We start from the raw sequence: 23,012 nt of genomic DNA, 5'->3' as shown, positions 1-23,012 counted from the left end.
GCATCTCAGTCTGTGTCCATGTTTATATTTACACCATGTATGTGTAGATATATACATGTTTGTATATGTACTGACATGTATGCCTCATGTTGAGGTAAACTACAATTGTGTATTTATATGGTATTGCATTCAAAAATTAACAAATCTTTACTTATTCAAAACATAAAAATCCCCTTTTCTTCAGTTCTCCTAAACATTTCAACTGAACAGTTTTAAATTTTTTTTTTTTATTCATTAACATTCCTCATCCTGTATGTATGTAACGAAAGGTACAACTGAAGGAGGGTGCAACATTACCAAGCATTTTGTCAGCGTGTGCTATTATTCCAACTGGGCATATTGGAGACCGGGTAAGTTAAAATGTATTTGTGATGTGTGTTACAATAAATATGAATATGGGAGTTTGAATCTCATGAAACAATAAATGGATGACTGATATTTGAGCCATCTTTCAGTAAGAATGACACATGGTCTAATGCCATACTACCTCATAGCTCATATTGTCAGTAGATATAGGTATTCTACAGCACTACTTCTGCAAGTGAGGTTATATATCCATCAGTTAGGTCACTTTCTAACCAGTGCAACTAGATAGCCATGCAGTATAATTTACAATTGTTATTCAGCATTTCTTAACTTCTTTACTCTGCTTTGCAGGTAGTGGCCAGTATACAGTAAATGACATAGATTTGAATCTGTGCTCACACCTTGTGTATGCCTTTGCTGTTCTTGATGCAAGCACGCTTACCATCAAAGCTCACGATTCATGGTTAGACCTGCCAAGTGGTCTTGATAATTTCAATAAGTTCACTAACCTAAAGAATCTGAAACCAGGTATTAAAACTACCTTAGCTATTGGAGGATGGACTGATTCACAGGGGTCAAACAAGTATTCCAGGCTTGTGTCGTCTAGTGCTAGTAGACAGAATTTCATAAACCATGTGATTCCATTCTTAAAAAGCTATAATTTTGATGGTTTAGATCTCGACTGGGAATATCCAAGCTCAGGAGATAAAGCCAACTTTGCGCTATTTGTTAAGGAACTGAAAACTGCTTTTGCACCTGAAGGCTTGTTATTGACTGCAGCTGTAGGAGCCTCAGAAGCATTAGCTGTATCTTCATATGATGTTCCAACACTCAGTCAGTATTTAGATTATATTCATCTGATGACTTATGATTTTCATGGATCATGGGAGCCCTATGCAGACCACCATTCTAAATTGTATAATGATGGTGGGAATTTGGATGCAGACTCTACAGTTAAGAAGTGGATAGCGAGTGGTGCTTCAGCCAGAAAACTTGTATTAGGGGTTCCTATTTATGGGCGTAGCTTCACATTAAGTTCTTCACAAAAGACTCCACCAGCACCAGCCTCTGGAGGAGGGAATCCAGGTGCCATAACAGATGAAGAAGGTTACCTCGGTTATCTTGAAATATGTCAATACATCAAGAGTGGTTGGACAGTTGTAAAGGTAAGTCAGTTTGCTATTCTACTCCTTATGACATAACTGAATGAGATAAAGATATAATTTTGCAGTTGCAATATTGTATATTGCCTTTTAGGAGGTTTATATTTCAAGGAATTTAACTGACTTGATATGCTATTTACTGTATATTTCTCTTTTCCCAAACTTTCCTTTATGTACATACGATACTCTTTTGAGAGATGTATAATTACATATGGGCATAATTTTCAGTTTGTTTGATTATCAGTTTTTTAAAATTAAATCTTCATTACTTGTTCGATTATCAGTTTTTTAAAATTAAAACTTCTTTACTAAAGACAAACCCTTCTTGCCAGGCCTATGAGACTTGAATATTTTGATTTGGTGGTGTAGTTAAAATATTACTAGTACATACTAAGTAATAAAAAGATATTTTTAATTACTGTTTTTGATTATGAGAATTCTTGTTTTTCCTCTTTTTACTTTTCTGAATACGTAGTATTTTTTATATAATGTATTATTATAGTTCACTGGATGAATGGTACATAAACATCACAGGTAGCTATGGAGACTTCTAGTAAATATAAATTTGTCTTTAGGAAATGTTTAGTAAATGATATTGTCTTGTAATATTGGTGAAACATTATGGATATGCTATTTTAGGACACCTCAACCAATTTTAAAAATTTCAGGACAGCAGTGGAGCAAGAGGCCCCTATGCATATAGTGGGAATCAGTGGGTTGGTTATGATGATGTAGACATGGTTCGTATCAAAGCTCAGTATGTGAGATCCGAGGGACTTGGAGGAACCATGGTTTGGGCCATTGATTTGGCAGACTTCAAAGGAGTTTGTCCTCTTGGAAGGTATTGCAGTCTTTATGACTAATTTAAGTCTGGTTATTTTTTGTCATTTCAATATGATTTTGGAAGTGACTGGTATGGAATTTGAAGTCTTGGCAATTGTGATTGGTAGTATTTAAATCAGCTCTGAAATTTTTTTTTTACAGCATTTCTGTTTTTTTAATTTAAAATATTATTTTGAAGAGATTTTCCTTTAAAGAATGATGGAATTAAAGGATTGTTTGCAGTCGTAAAAGTATAAGTTAAAGCCATGTATGGTAGTTACATAATTGTTTTTCTGTATTTACCATAGTTGCATGCTTAATTACAAACCTTTAGTGTTACAGCAGTAGTCTTTTACCATGTCATAGCCAATACAGATAGGCATAACTATTTTGCGAGATATGAAGAGGTTGTTGTACAGAAACAGTTCTGATTAAGCCTTTTAAAATACATACATAACTGCAAACAAATGTATTCCAGTCTCAGAAATGACATAGTGATGTAAATTTTTAGTGGGACATCTCTTTCAGATATCCCTTGCTCTCTGCTATGAGATCTGAATTACTTTCATCGGCGGATTGTGGTGGTACTACCCAAAACCCAAATACTACACAAGGTCCGATAACCACACAGGGACCCCAGACAGGTGCCTCTACAACAGCTAGTCCGCCTTGTAATTCACAGTGTAAGTATCTGTAAGTGTTGCAAGCGGAGGATCTTGTCTCATTATGCTTAATTTGTAATGGACATTCAGAATGAAAGGTCAAAGATTTTATGTCATAGAAAAAGACGTAGATGAAGACCTATTTTATCCAACCCCCTGAAGGGAAAAGTTAGCATAAAAGTACCGATAATGATTATCATCTTTTACTGTCCTGTATTGTATTCTGGTTTTAAGAGTTTCACCCTCATTCCATAGCCAGCAACAAGTGTCTACATTTCTACATTGTTTCTTTACAGTTATATGCCCTGCTGATGGACTCTGGGCAGATCCATGTAGTTGTGAAAAATATTACCAATGCTATCCAGGCGGTGTTGTTCATCAAAGTTGCCCTGAAGGTACACTATGGAATCAGGCATTACAGGTATGTGATAAGAGATCCAATTTGGCTTGTACAGTAGCAAAAGTTATGGTATTGATAATTTTAAAACTGCCATTAACCCTTAATGGACAGATTGATCCTCGGGAGTAGTAATAACAGGTTGGGGGTGGTGGACGGATTGATCCTGTAGATAAACAATGCATATTACGCGCCATCGATTTGGAAAGAATCTGACGGGAAAGAGGTGCCAATACTTCTATACCCCATAAATTCACTAATGGCAACTTTTACACTGGCTAAAATCAAGACTCTGTCTGTCTCTTTGGCTCATCAGGACTTTAGATCTCCTTCTGACTTCAAGGATGAATGTATTACGTCTGTGTCTCACATGACGTCTTTTGGTACATTTGCTTGTAAATATATATCAAGAGGTCGCTGTCGTTTTTTGTTCTTGTCTTTTACGATAGTATGTTGGTTGTATGTAAATGTAATTTTACAAAGAAAGTGCCAAGAAATATTAGAAAAAACATGTAAAGTAAAAAAAAAATGACTGAATCTTTGTTTTCGGTAAATTAACGTAAATATTTTTCAACAAATATGCCAAGAATTTGTTACTGCTTTTATTTTTTATCTGTTTTGATATTGTGTGAGCAGTAATTATAATTCTACAAAATAAAATAAATTCATTTATTAGAAAAAACATATATAAGTTGGTGAAATTTACGATTGTCTTGTAAAAGAGGCCCCACGAGGGGTTATAAATAAGTAATTTTCAACTTCTCGTGGAAGGTAGGGAAAATTTGTTTAGATTTTTTCTTTATCCGTGTACATTTGCATATCTTCCTCTTTCCATTGTTGTGTTCTTTTCGTAAATTAACCAACCCCAAAGTTTACTCGGCCTGGGGAGCTGCTTATTGATATATTTACCCGTCCAGTAAGGGTTAATTTATTATTGTATAATCCTGTAGTTAGCAGCTGTTGCAGACACCCTCCAAAGAAGAACAAATAAAAAACACACCAACTATTCAGGCATGCATTCCATACATCAGCATTTCTAGTGGTGGTAATACATTCCTGTGTGTACCAAGCAGGCAAGACCTACAGATTTAGCAACAAAATTTTGTTTTCTTTTTCTTTTGCAGTTGTGTAATAATGATACGGCATCTTAAATTAACTTCCCATGTAAATCTTCCCTATAATTGTACCAGTGGGAATTGGCTCTACAGCTGGCTATACAGTCTCTAGATTTCCGAACTTTTTTATTGTAAATGTTTTGTTTCTTTGAATTGTTGCTTTCTTCACTGCAGGGTATTCAATGTTGATCTAATGTTTTGAGGAATTATGATTCATTTTTTATTTTTATTTCATATACTTTTCAGTGTAGGGTACTAGGTCTCTTGTAATTTGATGTAATTTGAAGTAGTATATACACTTCATTTCAATACCATTTTTTCACTGATCAGGTATTTCTATTGCTTGTTGAAAGATCAAGTGATGCCTTGTATGATGGCCACTTGTCTTAATGCCACCATGCATTTTATCTTGTAGTTATGTTCATTCAGCTGTTCAGCTACACATGAAAGATAGTCTCTAATCATTGTATAGTGATTGCAATGTATAGTAGGGTACCACTGAAAAGGAGGGATATTGGCAAGCTCGCATCCATTGAATGGGAAACTGGTCATTAAATATAGACTTGATTACAGACCTAACAAGTTGAAAAAAAAAATGCATGAAGTGCATCATCAGCAATGCCTGTATAAAAAGCATAAGAATTTAAAATACTTGCTGTAGCTGTACATAAAATACTGACCCACAGACAGGCACAGTATGAATAATGCTGCAATAAACCTTTCAACCATAAATACGTAGTATGATTACATGACTGGATGAGAAAAATAAGGGTCACTTGAAGGACTTATTGAAAAATATTTCCTCTACACAAACACCTAAGTTGTAATCATAATTGTAACCACAGTAGTCAGACGACTACTTCCTTTGTGTTTTAGTTCAAATTCAGGGTATAGTTTCAGAGCAGACAAGTAAATAATTAAGGTATTTACAAAGTAATATATTTCCAAATACAAAGTTTGAACTACATAAATTTTATGTTCCAGTATTGTGATTGGTCATACAATGTGGTGTGCAATGTTGTTGGTCCACCACCCCAGACTTCAGAGCAGCCTCCTACAACAACTCCACCAGAATGTGCCAATACATGTAAGTTTTCTTGAGTACATTAGAACTCTGCATGATTTGATTTCGTTAGTAAATCCTCTAATGTTAATGTTGGACTAAAGTAAAAAGTAGTATATTAATGGTACATATTCAAGCTTAAGTGAGTATTTTGACTTTTGTTTTAATATAAATGTAAATTTTAGCAAAATAAATTGAAGATTCTTTTGTATGCTTTTATCTAGAGAAGCTATCTTGGATGTGTTATTTTATATTTAAAAAGAACTCTGCCTACATTTTCATTAATGTGTCACATGCCGCACATAAGAAGGGGATGGTTCATTTTGAAAGTAATTTATTGAGCCATATTTTTATAACAGCAAATTGTTCGTTTTTTCTCATTGCAAAGGAAAAATTACAGTACTGTATACACAAAAATATGATACGGCAATTAAAAGCCACAACAATGTATGACACTATTTTTCAAAATACAAAAAAAAAAAAAAATTTTTGTTTTGAAAAATACATTCTCATATACATTATTGTGGCTTTTAACTCATTATTTCTGGTCATGGCATAGTGATGCGCCATGGAGATGGCAATTAAAGGTATTGTAGTGCTATGAGGAGTCGTGTTAGCATGAAAATGACCTTATCCGTCATGAGGAACCACACAGTGAATCTCATTTTAAATTATTATTGAGAAGTACAGAATCAAAAGGTACAGTGATTATCTTCCTTTGCCCATTTTGAGTGATGAAAATACCCATTGTCCCAGTCTACATTTGTATGACCATGAAAAATTTTTAAAAAGTACAGAAAATGGGAAGTTAGAATAGCATTAAACACATAATTTTGTCTTTACTGATATCTCAAAGATTGGATGGTTCGGATGTGTAATAGGAAGGAATGCAGAGCAGATAGTTAGAAAAGGAGCAGGATGAAGATATGTAGACCATTCCAGAATATCATATAAAAAATCATAGATGAAGACGTATTTTATCTAACCCTCCTGAAAGGATAAGCTAACATAGTGTTGATGATGATGAGTTATGCATTACCTTTGTTGAACTGTACTGTATTCAGTCTAGAAGTTTCACCCTCATTCTGTAGCCAGCAAAGTGTTTACATTTTTACTCTAGTGATTCTTTACAGTTGTCTGCCCTGCTGATGGGCTATGGGCAGATCCATGTAATTGTGGAAAATATTACCAGTGCTATCCAGGTGGTGTTGTTCATCATACTTGCCCTGAAGGTACACTGTGGAGTCAGGCATTACAGGTATGTATTAGGGTTACAGTTTGACTAGCAGTGAAAGTTAGGATAAAAATTGTTTTAAAAGAACCTCATTGGTTTGCTCTTGTATAATCCTGTAGTAAGCAACTGTTAAAAACACCTCCCACAGAAAAAAAAAAAACACTGACCAACTATTCAGGCATTCCACACTGCATTTAGAGCATTGGTAAGACATTATTGTGTATACCAAGCAAGCAAGACCTTGAGTCTTGTTTGCTTTTTCTTTTGTACTTCGGTATTCCTTATGTGGCATCTCAAATTAACTTTACCTTGTAAATCTTCCTTATATGTAATTGTACTAATGGGGACTGGACATATATTCTCTCTAGATATCTTAGATAATTTTATTGTAAGTACCTTGTTGTTTTTTTTTTTTTAGCTTTTCTTCATTGCTCTGAGTAATGTTTTGATGAATTAGGATTAATTTTGGTATTTTTAGGTTATATCTTTCTCAGTATAGGGTATGAAGTCAGTTGTAATTTGAAGTTAACATACTTCCATCTCTCAAGGGTTAAGTCAATAGGCAGTTGACATACTGAAACATCTTACTGAAGAGGAATTGACTCTGCACTCTCTTGAATGTAATATCTATTCTGTCATGCCAGAGGTTGGGAAAGGAGTTTGCATGAACTACCAGGTCCAGAACTTAGTTTTTCCCCTTCAAAATACAATGCACCTCCAAAGGGCCACCCATATCCAACTTGGTAGACAAAACCAAAGTCTGGCAAGCAACCAAGGTTGCCCTCAGCTTATTACTCATAAATGAATCCAATAACTTGCAGAAAATGTTTTAAGTCAGTCAGTAGTGGTTCTGGAGGGAAAAGTCTACCAAAGGCTTAAGTTCTAAAGAATGCAAAACCTTTCAAAACCTTCTTCAGCCAAAAAAATGGATTTGCTAGAACCCAAACCTTGATCTTCTCTGGAAGAACCTGGCAAACTTCCTGCAGGGGGAGAACTGGATATATTCCTTCTTTAGTTGTCATTATATCTGTTAAAATAGTAATCAAAGAGACAAGAGATAACTGAGACTGAATGTTGATTATCCAGCTTTTATGCATTATCAGAGGGGGAACACACCACAAGAGGGAACAAGAGTAAATTAGCATAATTTCTTGGGTATGGGAGATCTAAGCTTGACATGTGAGAATTCCTCTCAAACGGTGGTAAGAGAGTAGAAGATGGTGAAAGAAAGGATCTTGTAAAATCTGACTCCTCACACAGGGAAGAACCAGCACAAATGTTACCTTGACAGTGTGAACAAAACCTATGTGGGTCTGTAGATGTAGGAGATTTGAAGGTCACAAGGCTGTCCCAGGCCCTCATACAGTATATGCATTGCTCTTGTTGATCCTCCATGAGAAAAAAAATACAACAACAGGGACACCTGCACTAAACAAGGTAGAAAATGTACTAAAAAAATAAAATAAAAAAGGGAGATTCAAGTAATACCACTTCAAATTATGTGTTCGAAATATCAAATTACAATTTGTATGCCGAGTGGTGGTTGGAACCCCCACTTTCTCACTAGCACCACCATATGGTATCTCTGCTTCAAAGGAGTCTGTTTGTATTCCCATAAGAACAAATAGATTACTGTAATGGACCATAATTACAATATATGCAACTGAGGAGGAGTTATACTCATGAGGAGGAGTTATATTAGCAAGCTTGCATCCATCAAAAGGGAAACCCATCATTAATTACATACAGTATTTGCTTACACACCTAACAATTGAAATAAGGCATCAGCAGCAATGCCTGTATAAGCGTAGAATTTGAAATGGTATGTGCTGTTTGTAATTACCAGGTGCACTAACTGACAGTTGACAAAATAATACAGAGACCTTTCAACTGTAAATAGCATGCCCACATGACTGGATTAGGAAAAAAAAATCAGTTGAACTATTGAGAAAATATGTCCCTTACACAAACACCTTAATGGCTATAGATATCGTAAATGTAACCACAGTACTGTTTAGCAAAGAGGATATTTCCTTTTGTCAACCTACCACTTCCTTTGCGATTTTAATTCAAATCCAAGCTTAATGAAATTGCTAGATATAATGTGGCAGGATCACAAAAAACAAGTAACCTCCCCACATAAACTTAACCTGTCTGGCTACCAAACCCACCCTCAATCACACTTTCCACTTAACACTACAGAATACAGCAGGACAATTGACCCATACCTACATACAGCACAAAAACACAAACAAACAGTTACTCACCTCTGGCTTCTGCTACTCAGGGCTAGGCTGTGCTGTCCACTGGATATAGGCTATAGGCTAGCCTACACAACCACCACCGACAACCTAGCACAAACCAACCAACCCCCCGAGACCCACAACCCCACAAAAAACTCATATCCTGACAAATCACTGCAGATGAACACCAACACCCCGAAAAAATACAACAACCACACGACTTACAGAAGTACAACAACCCGCCAAAACCAACACTGCCCCAACCACCACTAACAGACACCGAAAAATGCACCAAAAACCTTCTTAACCTCACCACAACCAGACAGACACATGCACAACCCCAAAATCTATCAAATAACACCCAAACAACGAAACACCAAAGGATAACCGCTGCCAAACCGACACTGACTTGACCAGACCCCTCACTGCTTACGACTCTCGTAACAGACTTCCATTGACTTCCCACAGAGCGCCACAACAGACATACTTCTGACAGCCATTTAACCACTCCCATTCATTCTTCCACCAATCTCCTCTCTCTCTCTCACACACAACCTTTGGAGATGTCAAATATAAACTATCATTACTCCTCCATATTACCTCCCTCATTACATTTGACATCTCCTTACACTCACAACATCCACACTAAATTGCCTTTCGCAACACCCAAGGATGCTCAGATGCAGGCCCCCTGGATCTTGTTTGAGGACCATCATACACTCTTTCAGTTACATCGCCATTCACTTCTTCCAAACCACTTTCTTTCAAACTCCCATTATCTCCCTCACTACCATCCTCCCAAATTCCATTCACTACTTCACCGATGTCTTCCAACTCTGGTTCCAACATCTCCCCTATTTCGGCCACCAAACCACTCAGTTCATCCATACTTCTGTCAAACTCCTGCAAAGACTTATCCATCCTATCAACTACCTCCTCACTACTCAGTTTCCTTCTCACTGAAGTCTTATTTGTCCCTGTCAACTCAAACCCACATACACTACAAGTATCATTCATTCCCCCAAAGTCATCCGTAGCACACGCTTTATCAACCGTTTGCACCCTACCACCAACCCCTTTACCATGCCGTTCACGCTTTTTCCTTCCACTTCCTCTCTCCACACTCTTCTGTTTTCTTCCATACTCAACCAACACCAACTGTCGATCTCCCAGACCAATTTGTTCACCAACAGTCGGCTCATACTTATTCACCCTCAACCACTCACTCATTGCATTCTCCCGAACATACTGTGGTACTTCCCTCCACTTACAGAGCTGGTTATGGTGTGCCCTAACCTCATCCATTCCCCCACCTACTCGCAATTTCCCCAAAACATAACTCAATCCACTCGGTCCCACTTCCAAAATCTCAAAAGGCCCTTCAAATTTCTCCCTTACTTTATTCACATTCATTCTTCCCATCTTCAAACCACCATCTTTCAACACCTTATCCCCAATCCTAAAACTTCTCAAAACCTTTCACTCCACTCTCTTTCTTCCACAAATCCCGATCACCCTCTGACAGACCCAACCGCGGTCTGACAATCCTTTCGAAATTCAACACATATTTACAAGGAGACATACCTATACTCTTCTGCAGTGTGGCATTATATGCCCAAACTGCACGTCCTACATACATATCCCAATGCTTGTCGCTCTTACACATCATTCGCAAAATCTCAGTCATCGTCCTAACAGTCCTTTCAGCCAACCCATTTGCACTGGGCATATACGGAGTAGAATACACATGCACAATACCCATTCCTTCACATTTCTTCAAATTCCCATCCCACAAACTCAGGTCCATTATCACTCAACATTTTTGCCGGCTTACACACACACATGGGCAACATCACTTGACCCACCATTTGTGCAACAGTTTCTCTCCTCTTATCTTTGATGGGAACCACATAGGCAAATTTACTCATGTGATCCACCATCACAATCATCCCCACGTGTCCTCTTGCAGTCCTAGGCAAAGAAACACAATCAATCACAAGCATTTCAAACAGCTCTTTCATCTGCAATCGCAACACAGGTGGACTTGCATGCACACTCTGATACTTTCCCCTCGGACAGTCTTCACACGTGACAGCCACATCCACACAAATCTTATTCAACCCAGGAGCATACAATCTCTCTCTCATGCATTCCCACAACTTATTTTTTCCCATATGCCCAAACCAATCATGCACCAACAAACACATACTCACAGCTGACTCAACAGAAAACACTGGCACATACACTTCCTTGTCATACACCCCTTCCTGATGCAAAAAGTACACTATGTTTTTGCACACCACAAAACGATTAGCAACCCTCTTATATACATCCAACTCACATGGCCAGTCTTCCACACGCACTCCTCCCAAAACACATTGTCGCAACACACTTATCTATCAGGCACTTAACTTTTGCATTTCCTCAATCTCTTCCTTCCCACTCCCAACAGATCATTCTCACTCCTAGCAATAAATCAATCATACCCACAAAGTTTGCTACAAACACATTACCATCTTAAATCCTAGCTACTTGTCTGCCCCACTTTCTAAGAATTCCATTTCCTATATCTACGTCTATATCGTGGATCCTCAAAAAATCTATCCCTATTAAAAAGCAAGATGGCATATCATTTTCTCCTATAACTATAAAGTTATGCATTACCTCAAGATCTCCCAACCTAACCTTTAACCATACCTCTTCCCATACTAAAACACTTCCTTGTCCTAACCCATGTATTCTCACACTTGTAGACTGCCTTTTCACTTCCCAATCACATCTCTCAAGTTCACTCACCACTGACCCAATCACCAAGGAAACTTGTGCCCCTGTGTCAACCAAACTACAGTACTCGCTATCATTTACTCGGACAAACGTCACCATTTTCCCTCGAGTCCCATGCATACACACATTCACTACCACGTCCAACTGGTTATCCACATCACAATCCTCCTCAGTCAATTCCCAATTTCCACAATTCTGACTCAGATCCCCTTCACAGTCCCTTTTTGTAACCAACCAATTACAACCACGTTCCCCGCACTGAATCATCAAAACCCCACGTTCATTACCTGTACTCACCCTTCCTCGATATTCAACCGGTCTGTCCCATCCAAAATACAACAACACTTTTATTCCAAACAACTCGGCTACTGCTGACAACAATTCATGCAACATTTCTCCTTGCCCACCTTGTTCCTCCACACATGCCAGTTCCTTCTGCACATCACTCATCAGCCTCACTCGCAACTCATTCACACTACCGGGTACCTCTTCAACCAGACCCTTACCTTCCAAGTTTTTCAATACTGAAAACAAACATTCACACACACTGTCATTCCCCTCAAACCTCTCTTTTACAACCAACCCCTCAGGTACCACATTCGGATCCCAGTCACTTTTCACAACACCACTGTCCTTACCATGCATCCTAGACATCGTATCAGCAATCACATTTTTACTCCCCGGCACATATTTTAAGCCAAAATCAAATTCACTCAAATCCTCAATTGTCCTTGCAATCCTAGCATTCACACTTTCCTTCTTGATCATATAAACTAACGGCCGATGATCTGTCCTTATGACAAATTTTACCCCATACAAAAGCACTTTCAACGCTTTCACACAAAACCTTATTGCCGCAAGCTCCTTCTCAACCACCGAATACTTAAGCTCTGCTTTATTAAAAGCTTTACTCACATACGCAATCACTCTCAATTGTCCCTCCCCATTCACCTCTTGCATCTGCACCAAGCATCCTCCCATACTAAACTTACTAGCATCAGCATACAACTCAAGCTTACTGGCATCCTCACTATAGTCCGGAAAAGCCAAGGTGATGTCTCTAGCAGCCTCCTCTTTCAATCTCTCAAATGCTCCCACCATTTGCTCATCCCACCTCAGCTTAGTACAATTTTTCTTCCCGGTCCATTCAGTCAACGGCTTCCCTATACCCGAACAATCCCTAACAAACTTCCTCCCGAACTCAATCAAAGCCAAAAAACCATTTAACTCCCGCATGGTCCGGGGACGTGGAAACTCCTTTACTTTTTCCACTTTTCCTTACACCACTCGCACTCACCTTATGACCAAGAAATTCCACTTCCCCAGCCAACCAAGTACACTTCTCCAGCTTCCCTTTCACTCCAACCTCTTCCAACCGTTCTAACACCTTCTCAAGCAGTTCCACATTCTCCTCAACAGTCTCACTTGCAATCAAAACATCATCTATAAACACAGTCACCTTCCTTCTATCAAAACCAGCCAAAACTACATTCATCGCCCTCTGGAAGGCAGCAGGCGCATTAGCCAATCCAAAACTTAACCTCTTGAATTGATAGTGGCAGCTACCACTCGAAAAAGCCGTAACATGCCTGCTCCCTTCCTCAAGAGGCATCTGGTAATAGCCCCTTACCAAATCCAATTTTGTGACTCTCATCCCATGCTCTTATACACACAATCAGACACCACGTTCATCGGGAATCGCTCCTTCACAGTCACTTCATTCACCTTCTGTAACCACACACATCCTCAAACTCCCATCTGGTCTTACGTACTGGACTATGGACTATTCCAAAGCACTCTTGCTCCTCTTGATCACTCCCACTCTCTCAAGTTCCTCACACAGTTCCTCAATCTCTCGGGCAATAGGCGCAGAAAAGTGTCGGGGACGCTGATATATGGGGGTATCGTCATTCAAAACTATCTTGAACTCTGGGAGCTTAGATCCCCTGAAATCCTCGTCACCCCGACTCAACGCACCCCGCCTATCATCAACATCTGCATCAAACGCTCCCTCTCGTCATCACCAACATTTTCATCCACCCCAATTCTTTCTCTCAACTCATCATACTTCCACTCATCACTTTCTTTCATGCTACCTGTCATCACCCCGCACCGCACCCTAACATATCTTTCGTCGTCCACATCCACCAACGTATACAACCCCCCCACCCCACACAATCACCTTCACGTATACCCCACACTCGCTTTTTTTTCCTAACACTCGGCAATGAGGCCACACAAAAAACCCGAGGATTCTCCATATCCAAAATCCGTCGTACACATGCACACTGCTCTTACCAACTTGTTTTCGCATCCACACCCTCAACCACATATGCACACTTGTCACCTTTGACAATCCCAAGACTATCGGGCCACGCAACTTTCACACTAACAACTTCTCCAACTTCTCGCGGCACGACTTTTACACTCTCTTACGAACCAACAGCACTCCCTTCCATACTTTACTGCTTACCCCTCCATCCCTATCCAAGTACAACTCTCCATGTACATTCCCCTTCCTATGCAATTCAATCATATTCCTGCTCGGGATGGACCACCATCCACCCACCTTCTTCAGGAACCTGTATCCTAACAACATATCATACTTATCACTCATTCGATCGATCACACAAAAGTCACCGGTTCATCCATCACTACCCCTTCGATTTCTACCTTTTTCACGCAAACATTCCCACCACAGGCATACCCAAATTTCTATTCCTTGTACCTCCCCTTTACATTTTCCTAATTTCACACCCCTCCACAATTGTCACATCCATTCTTAAAAAAACACTGACACTGCACCCAGTATCAATCAAAGCAACCAAACACACCCCTTTGCACCTCACTTTTACACTCTACACTCATGAGCTCTTTCCAAACCAAACCCTTTATCATGCAACAATCCTTCACGCACATGCATCACTCTTTACTGACCGCACACCCGAGGACCCACCCAACTGAATCCCTTTGCCCCTACCTAGTTTCCCGAACTCCCAACCTGACTCATCTCTTTCGCCTACACACACTCCCCACATGACCTTCCATTCCACACTCAACACATTTTGCCCATTATTCCTTACACATCCTAGCATAATGCCCCATTCTTCCGCAATTAACGCAAACCTCAGTCACACGTTGTACCTCGACATCCACTTGCTATATGCCCTACTTGCCCACACCTGTAACATTTAATATCCCTATCTTTCTTACACTCGCCTCACAAAATGTCTGTTTGCCCACACCCGAAGCAAGCTCCCAACGCCCACCGACATTCATTCTTCCTGTGCCCTAGCTTTCCACATCTGTAACACTGCTGCTCTCGTTCACGACTAACCGACCCTACTCTTTCAACGCTTTGCACTCCGATTCTCTCTTAGGGCAAACCATACTACGTTACTGGCTCTAACGTTCCTATCAACCACTCGCTCTGCCATGGCCTCATTGGCCCTTCCAAATCTGCCTCCCTATTAGCTCTTAAAACTCTGGTATAACATCAGCCACTTCAGTCTAATACTAACACTTCTACTCTCTTTCATTACACCTATCCAAAACTCATTTAATCCTCTACTATTCCAAAATGTCGTTCCACGGCAACCTTTCATTTGTCCATCGCATTTCTCTTACGTTCAGATTCACAAACTCATACACACTCTCAGGTACAGTCGCCAACAAAAACTTCCTCACTAACTCTTTTTACACTCATTTATCCCTTTCATCCCCAAACTTTTTCCTGGCTAATGTTTCCAACCTGCACACATACATCGACGACGACTCACCAACATTCATTCTTTACCTCATCAAAACCATGTTTGTTCCGATACGGTAATACAAACCCTCGGTCCTTTAACAATAGGAAGGTAAACTAGCGCAGCTGGGACGGTCGTTTAAGCTTCGAACAAGGGGAGAACGGTAGTTAACTGCTTGTCGATCGTGGCGCGCCCCGCCCGCGCCCGAGAGGTGAAGAATCACTTTTTGCTTTTGGCCGCGGGTGTGAAGGACGTGTTCGTCATCGCTCTCTGCCCGCTTCATCGTCGATATGCTTTGTTTATATTGTGTTTTCTACTAATGGTTTTTTGGTTTGACTTGAAAATGAAACTGTAAGTACAACTGTTTTCATTTTCATTACTTAATTATGAATCAACATGGAGCTATCGCGTAGAGACGGCGATTTCCCGCTCTTTTTCATGAATTGAACCCTTGAAATTATGTCTCGTGCCGAGGGCGGGCGCACTCGCGCCGAGTCATGTATTTTGGGCGAAAAGTGTGTTAAATTGAAAGATGTAAGTACTCTTTTTCATTATATTTTTTGCCCTGTGCGTTCGTTGCCGAGAGCTTGATTGCGCTCGGCAAGAGCCTCTTATTTTTGTATGAATAGAATGCAATGAAAGTGGATTCGCAATGCAGTTTTTCTTTCATTTCATTTATTAATTGCATCAAATTTAATTTTGGATCAATTTCCGCTCTTAACCCCGGGAATTAATCCTTACGATTTATTGCTGTGAAAGTGAAAATAGCAAGTGCAGTATTGTTCATTTTCATATATATTTATGATAGCATCATATTATTATGGATCAAGTTTCCGCTCTTACCGGGAATTGATTTTTTCCCTCTTAAGTTCTATGAAGTGAATCGCAAGTGCAGTATTCGTTTCTTTTCATATTACTTTTCACTGCTGTGCGGGGGTAGGGGAAGCGAAGGTTCTTGCCAGGAAGTTGTCGGAAAGCTCTCCCGCGACTCCTTGGTATCCGATTCTTTCGTCTTCTTTCCTGCCCCCGGCCCCCCGCTCAGCTTCCGCCGTATTTTCTTTTTTGTTTTTGGGGTCTTCCTTCCGTTCGGGGTGGGGGGGGGCATGTCTCCCCCCCGTGCGTGAGGGAAACCCCTCTTACTAATCTGCTGTGCTACCGCAGGTGCTACAGCCGTGGGAGACGACCTTGGACAGGTATGGACCACTGCGGCTGCAGGGCGTGCCTACATCCACGATCTGCTGCAGAGTCTAGCGGAGGTCTGGGGCGGTGACCTTGGAGGGGTGGTCACTACAACCTTCACGGCCGATTATGCTGCTTCCCCCCGCTGGTCTACACACCCCATGCGTGTCGGTGACGCCGTCTGCCGCTTCTAGGGCCGAGTCGCCGCCGTACCGAAGACGGAGGAGGGGTATGCCGCCGCCGCCTGTGTTTTTTTCTTCGTGTGCCTTGCCCCAGACTTCCGCTGTTCCAGCAGCTCGCCCCTGGACGGCCGCCAGTACCACGCTGGCTGCCGATGATTCTACGAGGCGATGGCTGGGCCTGCCGTACCTGTCGCTGATGTGGTTCCGCTACTGGCTTGGCTGTCCCCTTCTGTGTTTACCGCTGCCGCTGTTCCTGCCGCTCCTGAGCTGGTTGCTGTTCCTGTCCGCTCCTGGTTCCTGCGCCTGTCCATGCTGGTCCTGCCCATGGTGTGTCTTCCCCAGTCCCCAGGTCCTTCCGGACAGGTGCAGTCGGGACCGTGTTGCTTCGCCAATAGGCCCGACTGGCCGGCCTGGATGGGAGGACCTGACGACTGTCCTGCGTGAGCTGACGAAGAAGAGGAAGGTGTCATCTTTCGTCTTCGTCTGTTGCTGCCTCTTCCCCTTCGACTTCTAAGGGCCCATAAGCGAAAGAAGAAAGAAAGCTGCCTCCCCCCCCTAAGAAGTCTCCCTTCGGGAACTTCTAAGGGCCCCCGTCCCACCTCGGTGGGACGGGGGGTTCCTTCTGCTGGTCCTCCTGCTCCTTCGGGAGCGGGGCCCGTCTCCCCTCCGTAAGGGAAGAGATAGACGGGGGACCAGAGGAGTATCGGTTAGTCTCGGTTTTACTTCCTCGCCTGGTGCTAGGCGCGATGCCGCTACGCCAGGTGCCTTTTTCTTTTTTTGCTCGGTCTCTCGTTCGCGGGAGATCCCGAGTGTACGCTCTCCCTCGGGAGACCGTGCAGCAAAGTTTCGGCGCAAAGACCACGGGACGGAGCAGAAGGGCTGGCGAGAAACCCAAGCTCAGCGTGACTCTCGCCAGGCCAGCGGCGCTCTCGCAGCGACCAGCTGGTAACCCGGGTTTTTTGTTATTCCCCCTAAGAAGACCTCCTTCGGGAACTTCGAAAGGGCTCGTCACATTCCGGTGTGGGGGGGGGGACGGGGGGGGTTCTTTTCTGCTGGTCCTCCTGTTCCTTCGGGAACGGGGCCCGTCTCCCCTTCTGAGAAGAAAAAGAAGACGGGGGAACCAAGGGTGTGTGGCTACCGCTGGTACACCCTCGCCTGGTCTTGGCAGCTCTGCTGCTAAGCCCAGGTACCGGCTCGGTTTCTCGTCCGCGAGAAGTTCCGGAGTGTACGATCTCGGCCTCGGGTGACCGTGCAGCCAAAGTTAAGACGAACCTGAGTTCGCTCAGCGTCATGACGAGGCACGGAGCAGAAGACTGTCGAGAGCCGCTCAAGGTGACTCTCGCCAGGCCAGCGGCCGCTCTCTGCAGCGACCAGCCGGTACCTCGTCGGGTGGACGTGACGGTCTCTGACCGGCGGCCACGGGTTGAGTCTGGGAAGAGGTCCCCCAGGTACCCCTCGACCGACGGTACCAGCCTCGGCTGGTACCAGCGTTTGACGTGCCACGAGGACGCTCACGGTCTCACGGCGAAAAGCGAGCTCTGCAGGTCACCTGAGCCCGCCGCCCCACAGGCCCGGACGGGCGGATACGGTGACCAGCAGCAGCTCGTCTGACGCACGGGACCGGGGTCGACGTGCTCAGTCGAGCCGCTCGCCACAGTAGTGAGGCACAGCCAGGCCTGCAGATCGATCCCCACCGCGGGTTGGTTGATCGGCTGCAGCCTCCCACGTACGCTGGTCCTGCCAGCGAGCGGGGGGGGGGAGCGTCAGGTCTGTCTCTCCACTACCTTCAACTTTCCTCGGGCTACACCGGGAAGAGCGAGGTAGCTAGGAGTGATCGTGAGAGGTGCGCCGCTCACGATCCCGTCACGACGCGCACGTGCCACGTATGGTCTTAGGACCAACCACGGACGTAGCGCAAGTGATTGGACGACCGTCAGGGGGAGAGGGGGTGGAGCGTAACACAGTTCTGTCTCTCCGTACCTTCAACTTCCTCGGCATACGCCAGGAAGAGCGAGGTATATAGGAGTGATCGTGAGAGATGCGCCGCTCACGATCCCGTCACGACCCCGCGCACGTGCCAGGTTGTACTTAGGACCCAACCAGGACGTACGCGCAAGTGATTGGAGGCAACCGTCAGGGGATCTGTTGCTGGTCCTTCTTCTGAAGGAGGAGGGTCTGGGAGCTGCTCTTGTTGGAGGGACGGATGCGGTCCTACTCCTCAAGACGCTGTAACTTCCGAGTTCAGAGTAACTTTTTACCCAGGTTATTGCACTGATTTCGTCAGCACAACGACCGGGGGAAGGATCGCCGCTCCCACAGCAGAGCCCTGTCTCTGCTCGAGTCGTTTGGGGCCGAGAGGGAACCCACCCAAACCGACGGTTGGGTATGCCGCGATCGCAGCTTGCCGATTCTGTCTGAAACAGAGTCTCTCGTCTCCGGACAAGAAGGCTCTCTCAGTTCTGGCCGGTCGATCAAGCTACTTCCACCTCCTCTACTGCGACAGTGGGGCGTTTCTACGTGTCTTTCGACACCGTATTTTAAAATACTCCTTCGGTCCTCCTGAGAGGTTTCGACCTCGACGAGGACTGGAATGAGTCGGAGGACGGTATCGGCTCTCCTGTCAGGTGTCGATCAGCCCCACCCAGACGACGTTCACAGTGCGGCAGACCCTTACCTACAGTGAGAGTTCGTAACCCTCCTCGGGAAAACGTTTTTTCTCCTGACGATACGTTTTCCAGACTCTGAGAGGGCCATCGCCGAAGGCGATGGCTGCTCCTCTACTTCTCCAACTGCTAGTTCCACTGGGAAGGCGAGCGAGTATCCAACCTTCCTCCCCCATTCCCTCTCTCCTTACGGGCTACGAGGGAAAGGGGAAGGATCTACAAGAGATTCTCTGTAGGATCCCACGTTGGGGGACTGCGCTAAACCACAGGGGGGACCTTCGGGTCCTACTGACGTAAGCCCCGGTCGTTGAGGAGGGATCCTGCCCCATTCTCGATTTCTACGGGAATCGAGAGGACCACCAGCCGATATCGTTTGACGAATTCGGGGGTGGGGGTTCGCAGACTGCTTAGAATTCTACGGGATTTCTAGCGCATTCATTGTGTTAGAGTTTCTTACGATCTCCAAACACATAGGCGGAGGACCACGGTCCAAAGTGAGCGAGACGAGAATCCCCCGATATGTTACACGGATAATCGGGACCTCGCCCCTATGCTCGAAATTCCTGGAATTTCTAGCATTAGGAAGAAGACTGCTGCTGAAAGAAGACTATCTCACAGTAGGCGACCAACTGGAATAGAGAAGAACGGACGGGAATATCCAGTTGGCTGGAACTATCGTCTTAGTATTCTGTTCACCATTGAAGCTTTCCTTCGAGGAAGACTTCTCCTTCACTCTCTTAATAGAGAACGAAGGTGGTCGATCTCCAATCCTTATTTGTTTTCTTGAAGGAAAGAATTTATTGGATGGAGATCGTTGTTCAGAATCCTACAAATATACTACGTATATTAACCTCGCGACATGATTCTGCTAAGCAGTTGAATGGTCCGAGGGGTAGGCGCATATCCTGGTTATTCTACGGATTGCGACTTAGACGAAAAAAAAGTATTCTAATTGAACTGCAACCCACGGGTTGCCTGCAACCTCCCAGGAGTTTCCAGTTTTCAATTTTATATACTTATTGGTGTTGTCACAACAACACCATTTAAGCTTTTATATTACCGAAAAGTTCGTTTTCGCTAAATATAATTGCTCCCCGAGCTTTATCTTTTTATGCTCGGTGGTTCTAGCCGAACGCATTCCTTCGTGGAAAGGATTACTTGGCAACTCAGGATGACGAGTCAGCGACAGCTACTGCGTATTGAATTGCCCGAGCATTTCAGTATCAGCTGCCGCTTTGAGATAGACGGTTGTTTATGTCTTTCTCACCTGCTTTGATTGAATAACAACCGTATCTCTGCCCAACAATCACGGACTTAAGTCTCTGATTAACGGGGATTCTCGCATACATGAATGACCATCTACTGCTGTGAAACGCTAGTATTCATCGTCTTCGGTATTGCGAGAATTTTAAACAGAGATATCTATTCGACTCTCATTCTGTTTACCGCACGGTAACAGAATTCTGTAATAGTCTCTTGCTGCATCGTATCCCGATAATGCGAATGATTTTTGCGGAATCTGAGTTTGTCCTCAAAATATCTTGTATTCGGAGGTGTACAATTGTTCATTGTTCACCCCGGATTAGCAGATGTATTGAAAGACATCGCCTACTCCCACACCATGCCAAGCTCTACTTCCAAACGTTCAGCCCATGAGAAGCAGTTCTTCAAGCGGCTCTCCCCCTGTGTTTCATTACTGAAGAAAAACGCCCCGCTTTCATTGCACAACGGACAGCAATGAAATGGCGGTTAGCGTTTCAGTCATTTGTAAGCACAGGTTTAGAATCTTGAGATTCCTTCTCTCGATTCAGCTGGAAGACGTAGGTTGCATTCATTGCCTACCTTCGTCTTCAACGTCACATAGTGTTGTTTCTTTCTCCTTAAGCTGAGATTCAACGTCTATGAGATTTTCTTGCCATCAGGGACCTCGGTCTTTTGAAGGCAATTGACTTTCGCCTTTGAGCTTATGCATTAAGAGAATCATCGCCGCGCCGTCCGGCATCGGTGACTAACAAATATTTTATTTGTTGGTCTCTCAGCATAACTCTTTAAAGGGCGAAGGTCACGTGACTTACCCGGATGCTTGGACAACTTGCCTCTACTGATTCCGAACCAGTCAGTCGGCAGCTGTCAGAGCGCCCCGAGTCAGTTACGAACTATGCTGTGGACTTAGTCGGTTGTTCCAGAGCAATCATTACTTCGTCTAATAGCTTGTCAGTATGAGTACTGTACATAACCAAAGTCGAGAAGAGGGATAGGTCATACGACTATTCCCTTCTTTTCGTCTTAGGTACTGCATGACTTCTCTTGAGAAGTCAAGCACAAAGGGATGGGGATTTGTGACGCTCGATTTCGTACCGATCTTCGTAGCGAAGACTCAGAACCCTTCGGTAACTGACGATTGGTTCGAGTCCTTCACAATACCCTCCCTAATGGACTTCACCGCCTCCGATACGAAGGCTATGCTGCTTTGTCCTGTGAAGGTGCGACGGAGCTGTCTGAGAAACTCGACACCCAGGATGAGTGTGGACGCCTCTTCATCATTCTCTCGCGTTCCGCAAGAACTTCTCCGTCGGCAGCAAGGTAATGAAGGCAGGCGCCTGGTCCAACCGGACCGCATGCACCTCCTTCTACCTTCAGGATATTGCCACAGTTCCTTGGATCTTTTTCCTTGGGAACCGTGGTGGGTTTGCTCAACACGTTGTGTAGTTAACCCAGACCCTCGCAGGCTGAACAGCATCGAGTCCTGGTGTGACCGTAAGAATGGATGAGGAATGAGAGTGTGACTGGCTCCTCTTCCATCTTTTTCTTCCCTCTACCTTTGGGTAGAGGGACACGGTCGTCACCCTGCTGGGTAAGGACGAGATGCAGGTGAGCTACTCAATAGAGCACCATCCTATCCCTTTCAGTAGGGATAGGAGTAAATATCCACCACTTCCTCCAACAAGGGGGAGGAAGAGGATGCCAAATTGATACAAACCCATCATTTTATGATTGTCTCTTGCAAACAGGAACAAGTTCTGCTTGCTGGTACGAAGAGATACGCTTGCCTCTCTCTTAGTACTTGGCCCAGAGGTCTGACCATTGATCCTGCGGTGCACACCCCGATCAATCGGACAGAGGTTTGGATCCCTCCCTTGCTCTTACGACCAGGGAGGCACTCCAGGGTTGGACGAACACCAGTCTGTTCACCAAAAAAGACTCAGATTCCTCCACCAAAGAAGTGAGTCTTCCTATTGTTAAAGGACCGAGGGTTTGTATTACGTATCGGAACAAATGACAATTTGTCAAAAATTGCATTTTTCCTAACTATACAAACCGTGAGGTCCTTTACATATAGTCCCACCTCATGCCACCCCTCACTCTGCAACTTTTTGCATGGGCCTAAAGCAAAAGTGATTCTTCACCTCTCGGGCGCGCGGGCGCGCGCGCGATGGACAAGCAGTTAAC

At 43.5% G+C, this 23,012-nt stretch overlaps 1 protein-coding gene across 1 annotated transcript in view; it reads left to right on the top strand.

Moving 5' to 3' along the window:
* The window catches only part of LOC135200375 (probable chitinase 10), a 73,411-nt gene that overhangs the window by 35,925 nt on the left and 14,474 nt on the right, over positions 1–23,012 (top strand). The window contains exons 13-19 of the mRNA XM_064228991.1: positions 270–350; positions 658–1,472; positions 2,138–2,310; positions 2,820–2,974; positions 3,250–3,374; positions 5,450–5,552; positions 6,662–6,786. Of these exons, the coding sequence (XP_064085061.1) occupies positions 270–350; positions 658–1,472; positions 2,138–2,310; positions 2,820–2,974; positions 3,250–3,374; positions 5,450–5,552; positions 6,662–6,786 (1,577 nt within the window). The remainder of the gene's footprint in view (positions 1–269; positions 351–657; positions 1,473–2,137; positions 2,311–2,819; positions 2,975–3,249; positions 3,375–5,449; positions 5,553–6,661; positions 6,787–23,012) is intronic.

The sequence above is a fragment of the Macrobrachium nipponense genome, chromosome 26 (assembly GCF_015104395.2).
Source record: "Macrobrachium nipponense isolate FS-2020 chromosome 26, ASM1510439v2, whole genome shotgun sequence".
NCBI classification, from domain to species: domain Eukaryota; kingdom Metazoa; phylum Arthropoda; class Malacostraca; order Decapoda; family Palaemonidae; genus Macrobrachium; species Macrobrachium nipponense.
Note: the sequence above shows the minus strand (reverse complement) of the source record. Positions and strands in the feature narration are given on the sequence as shown.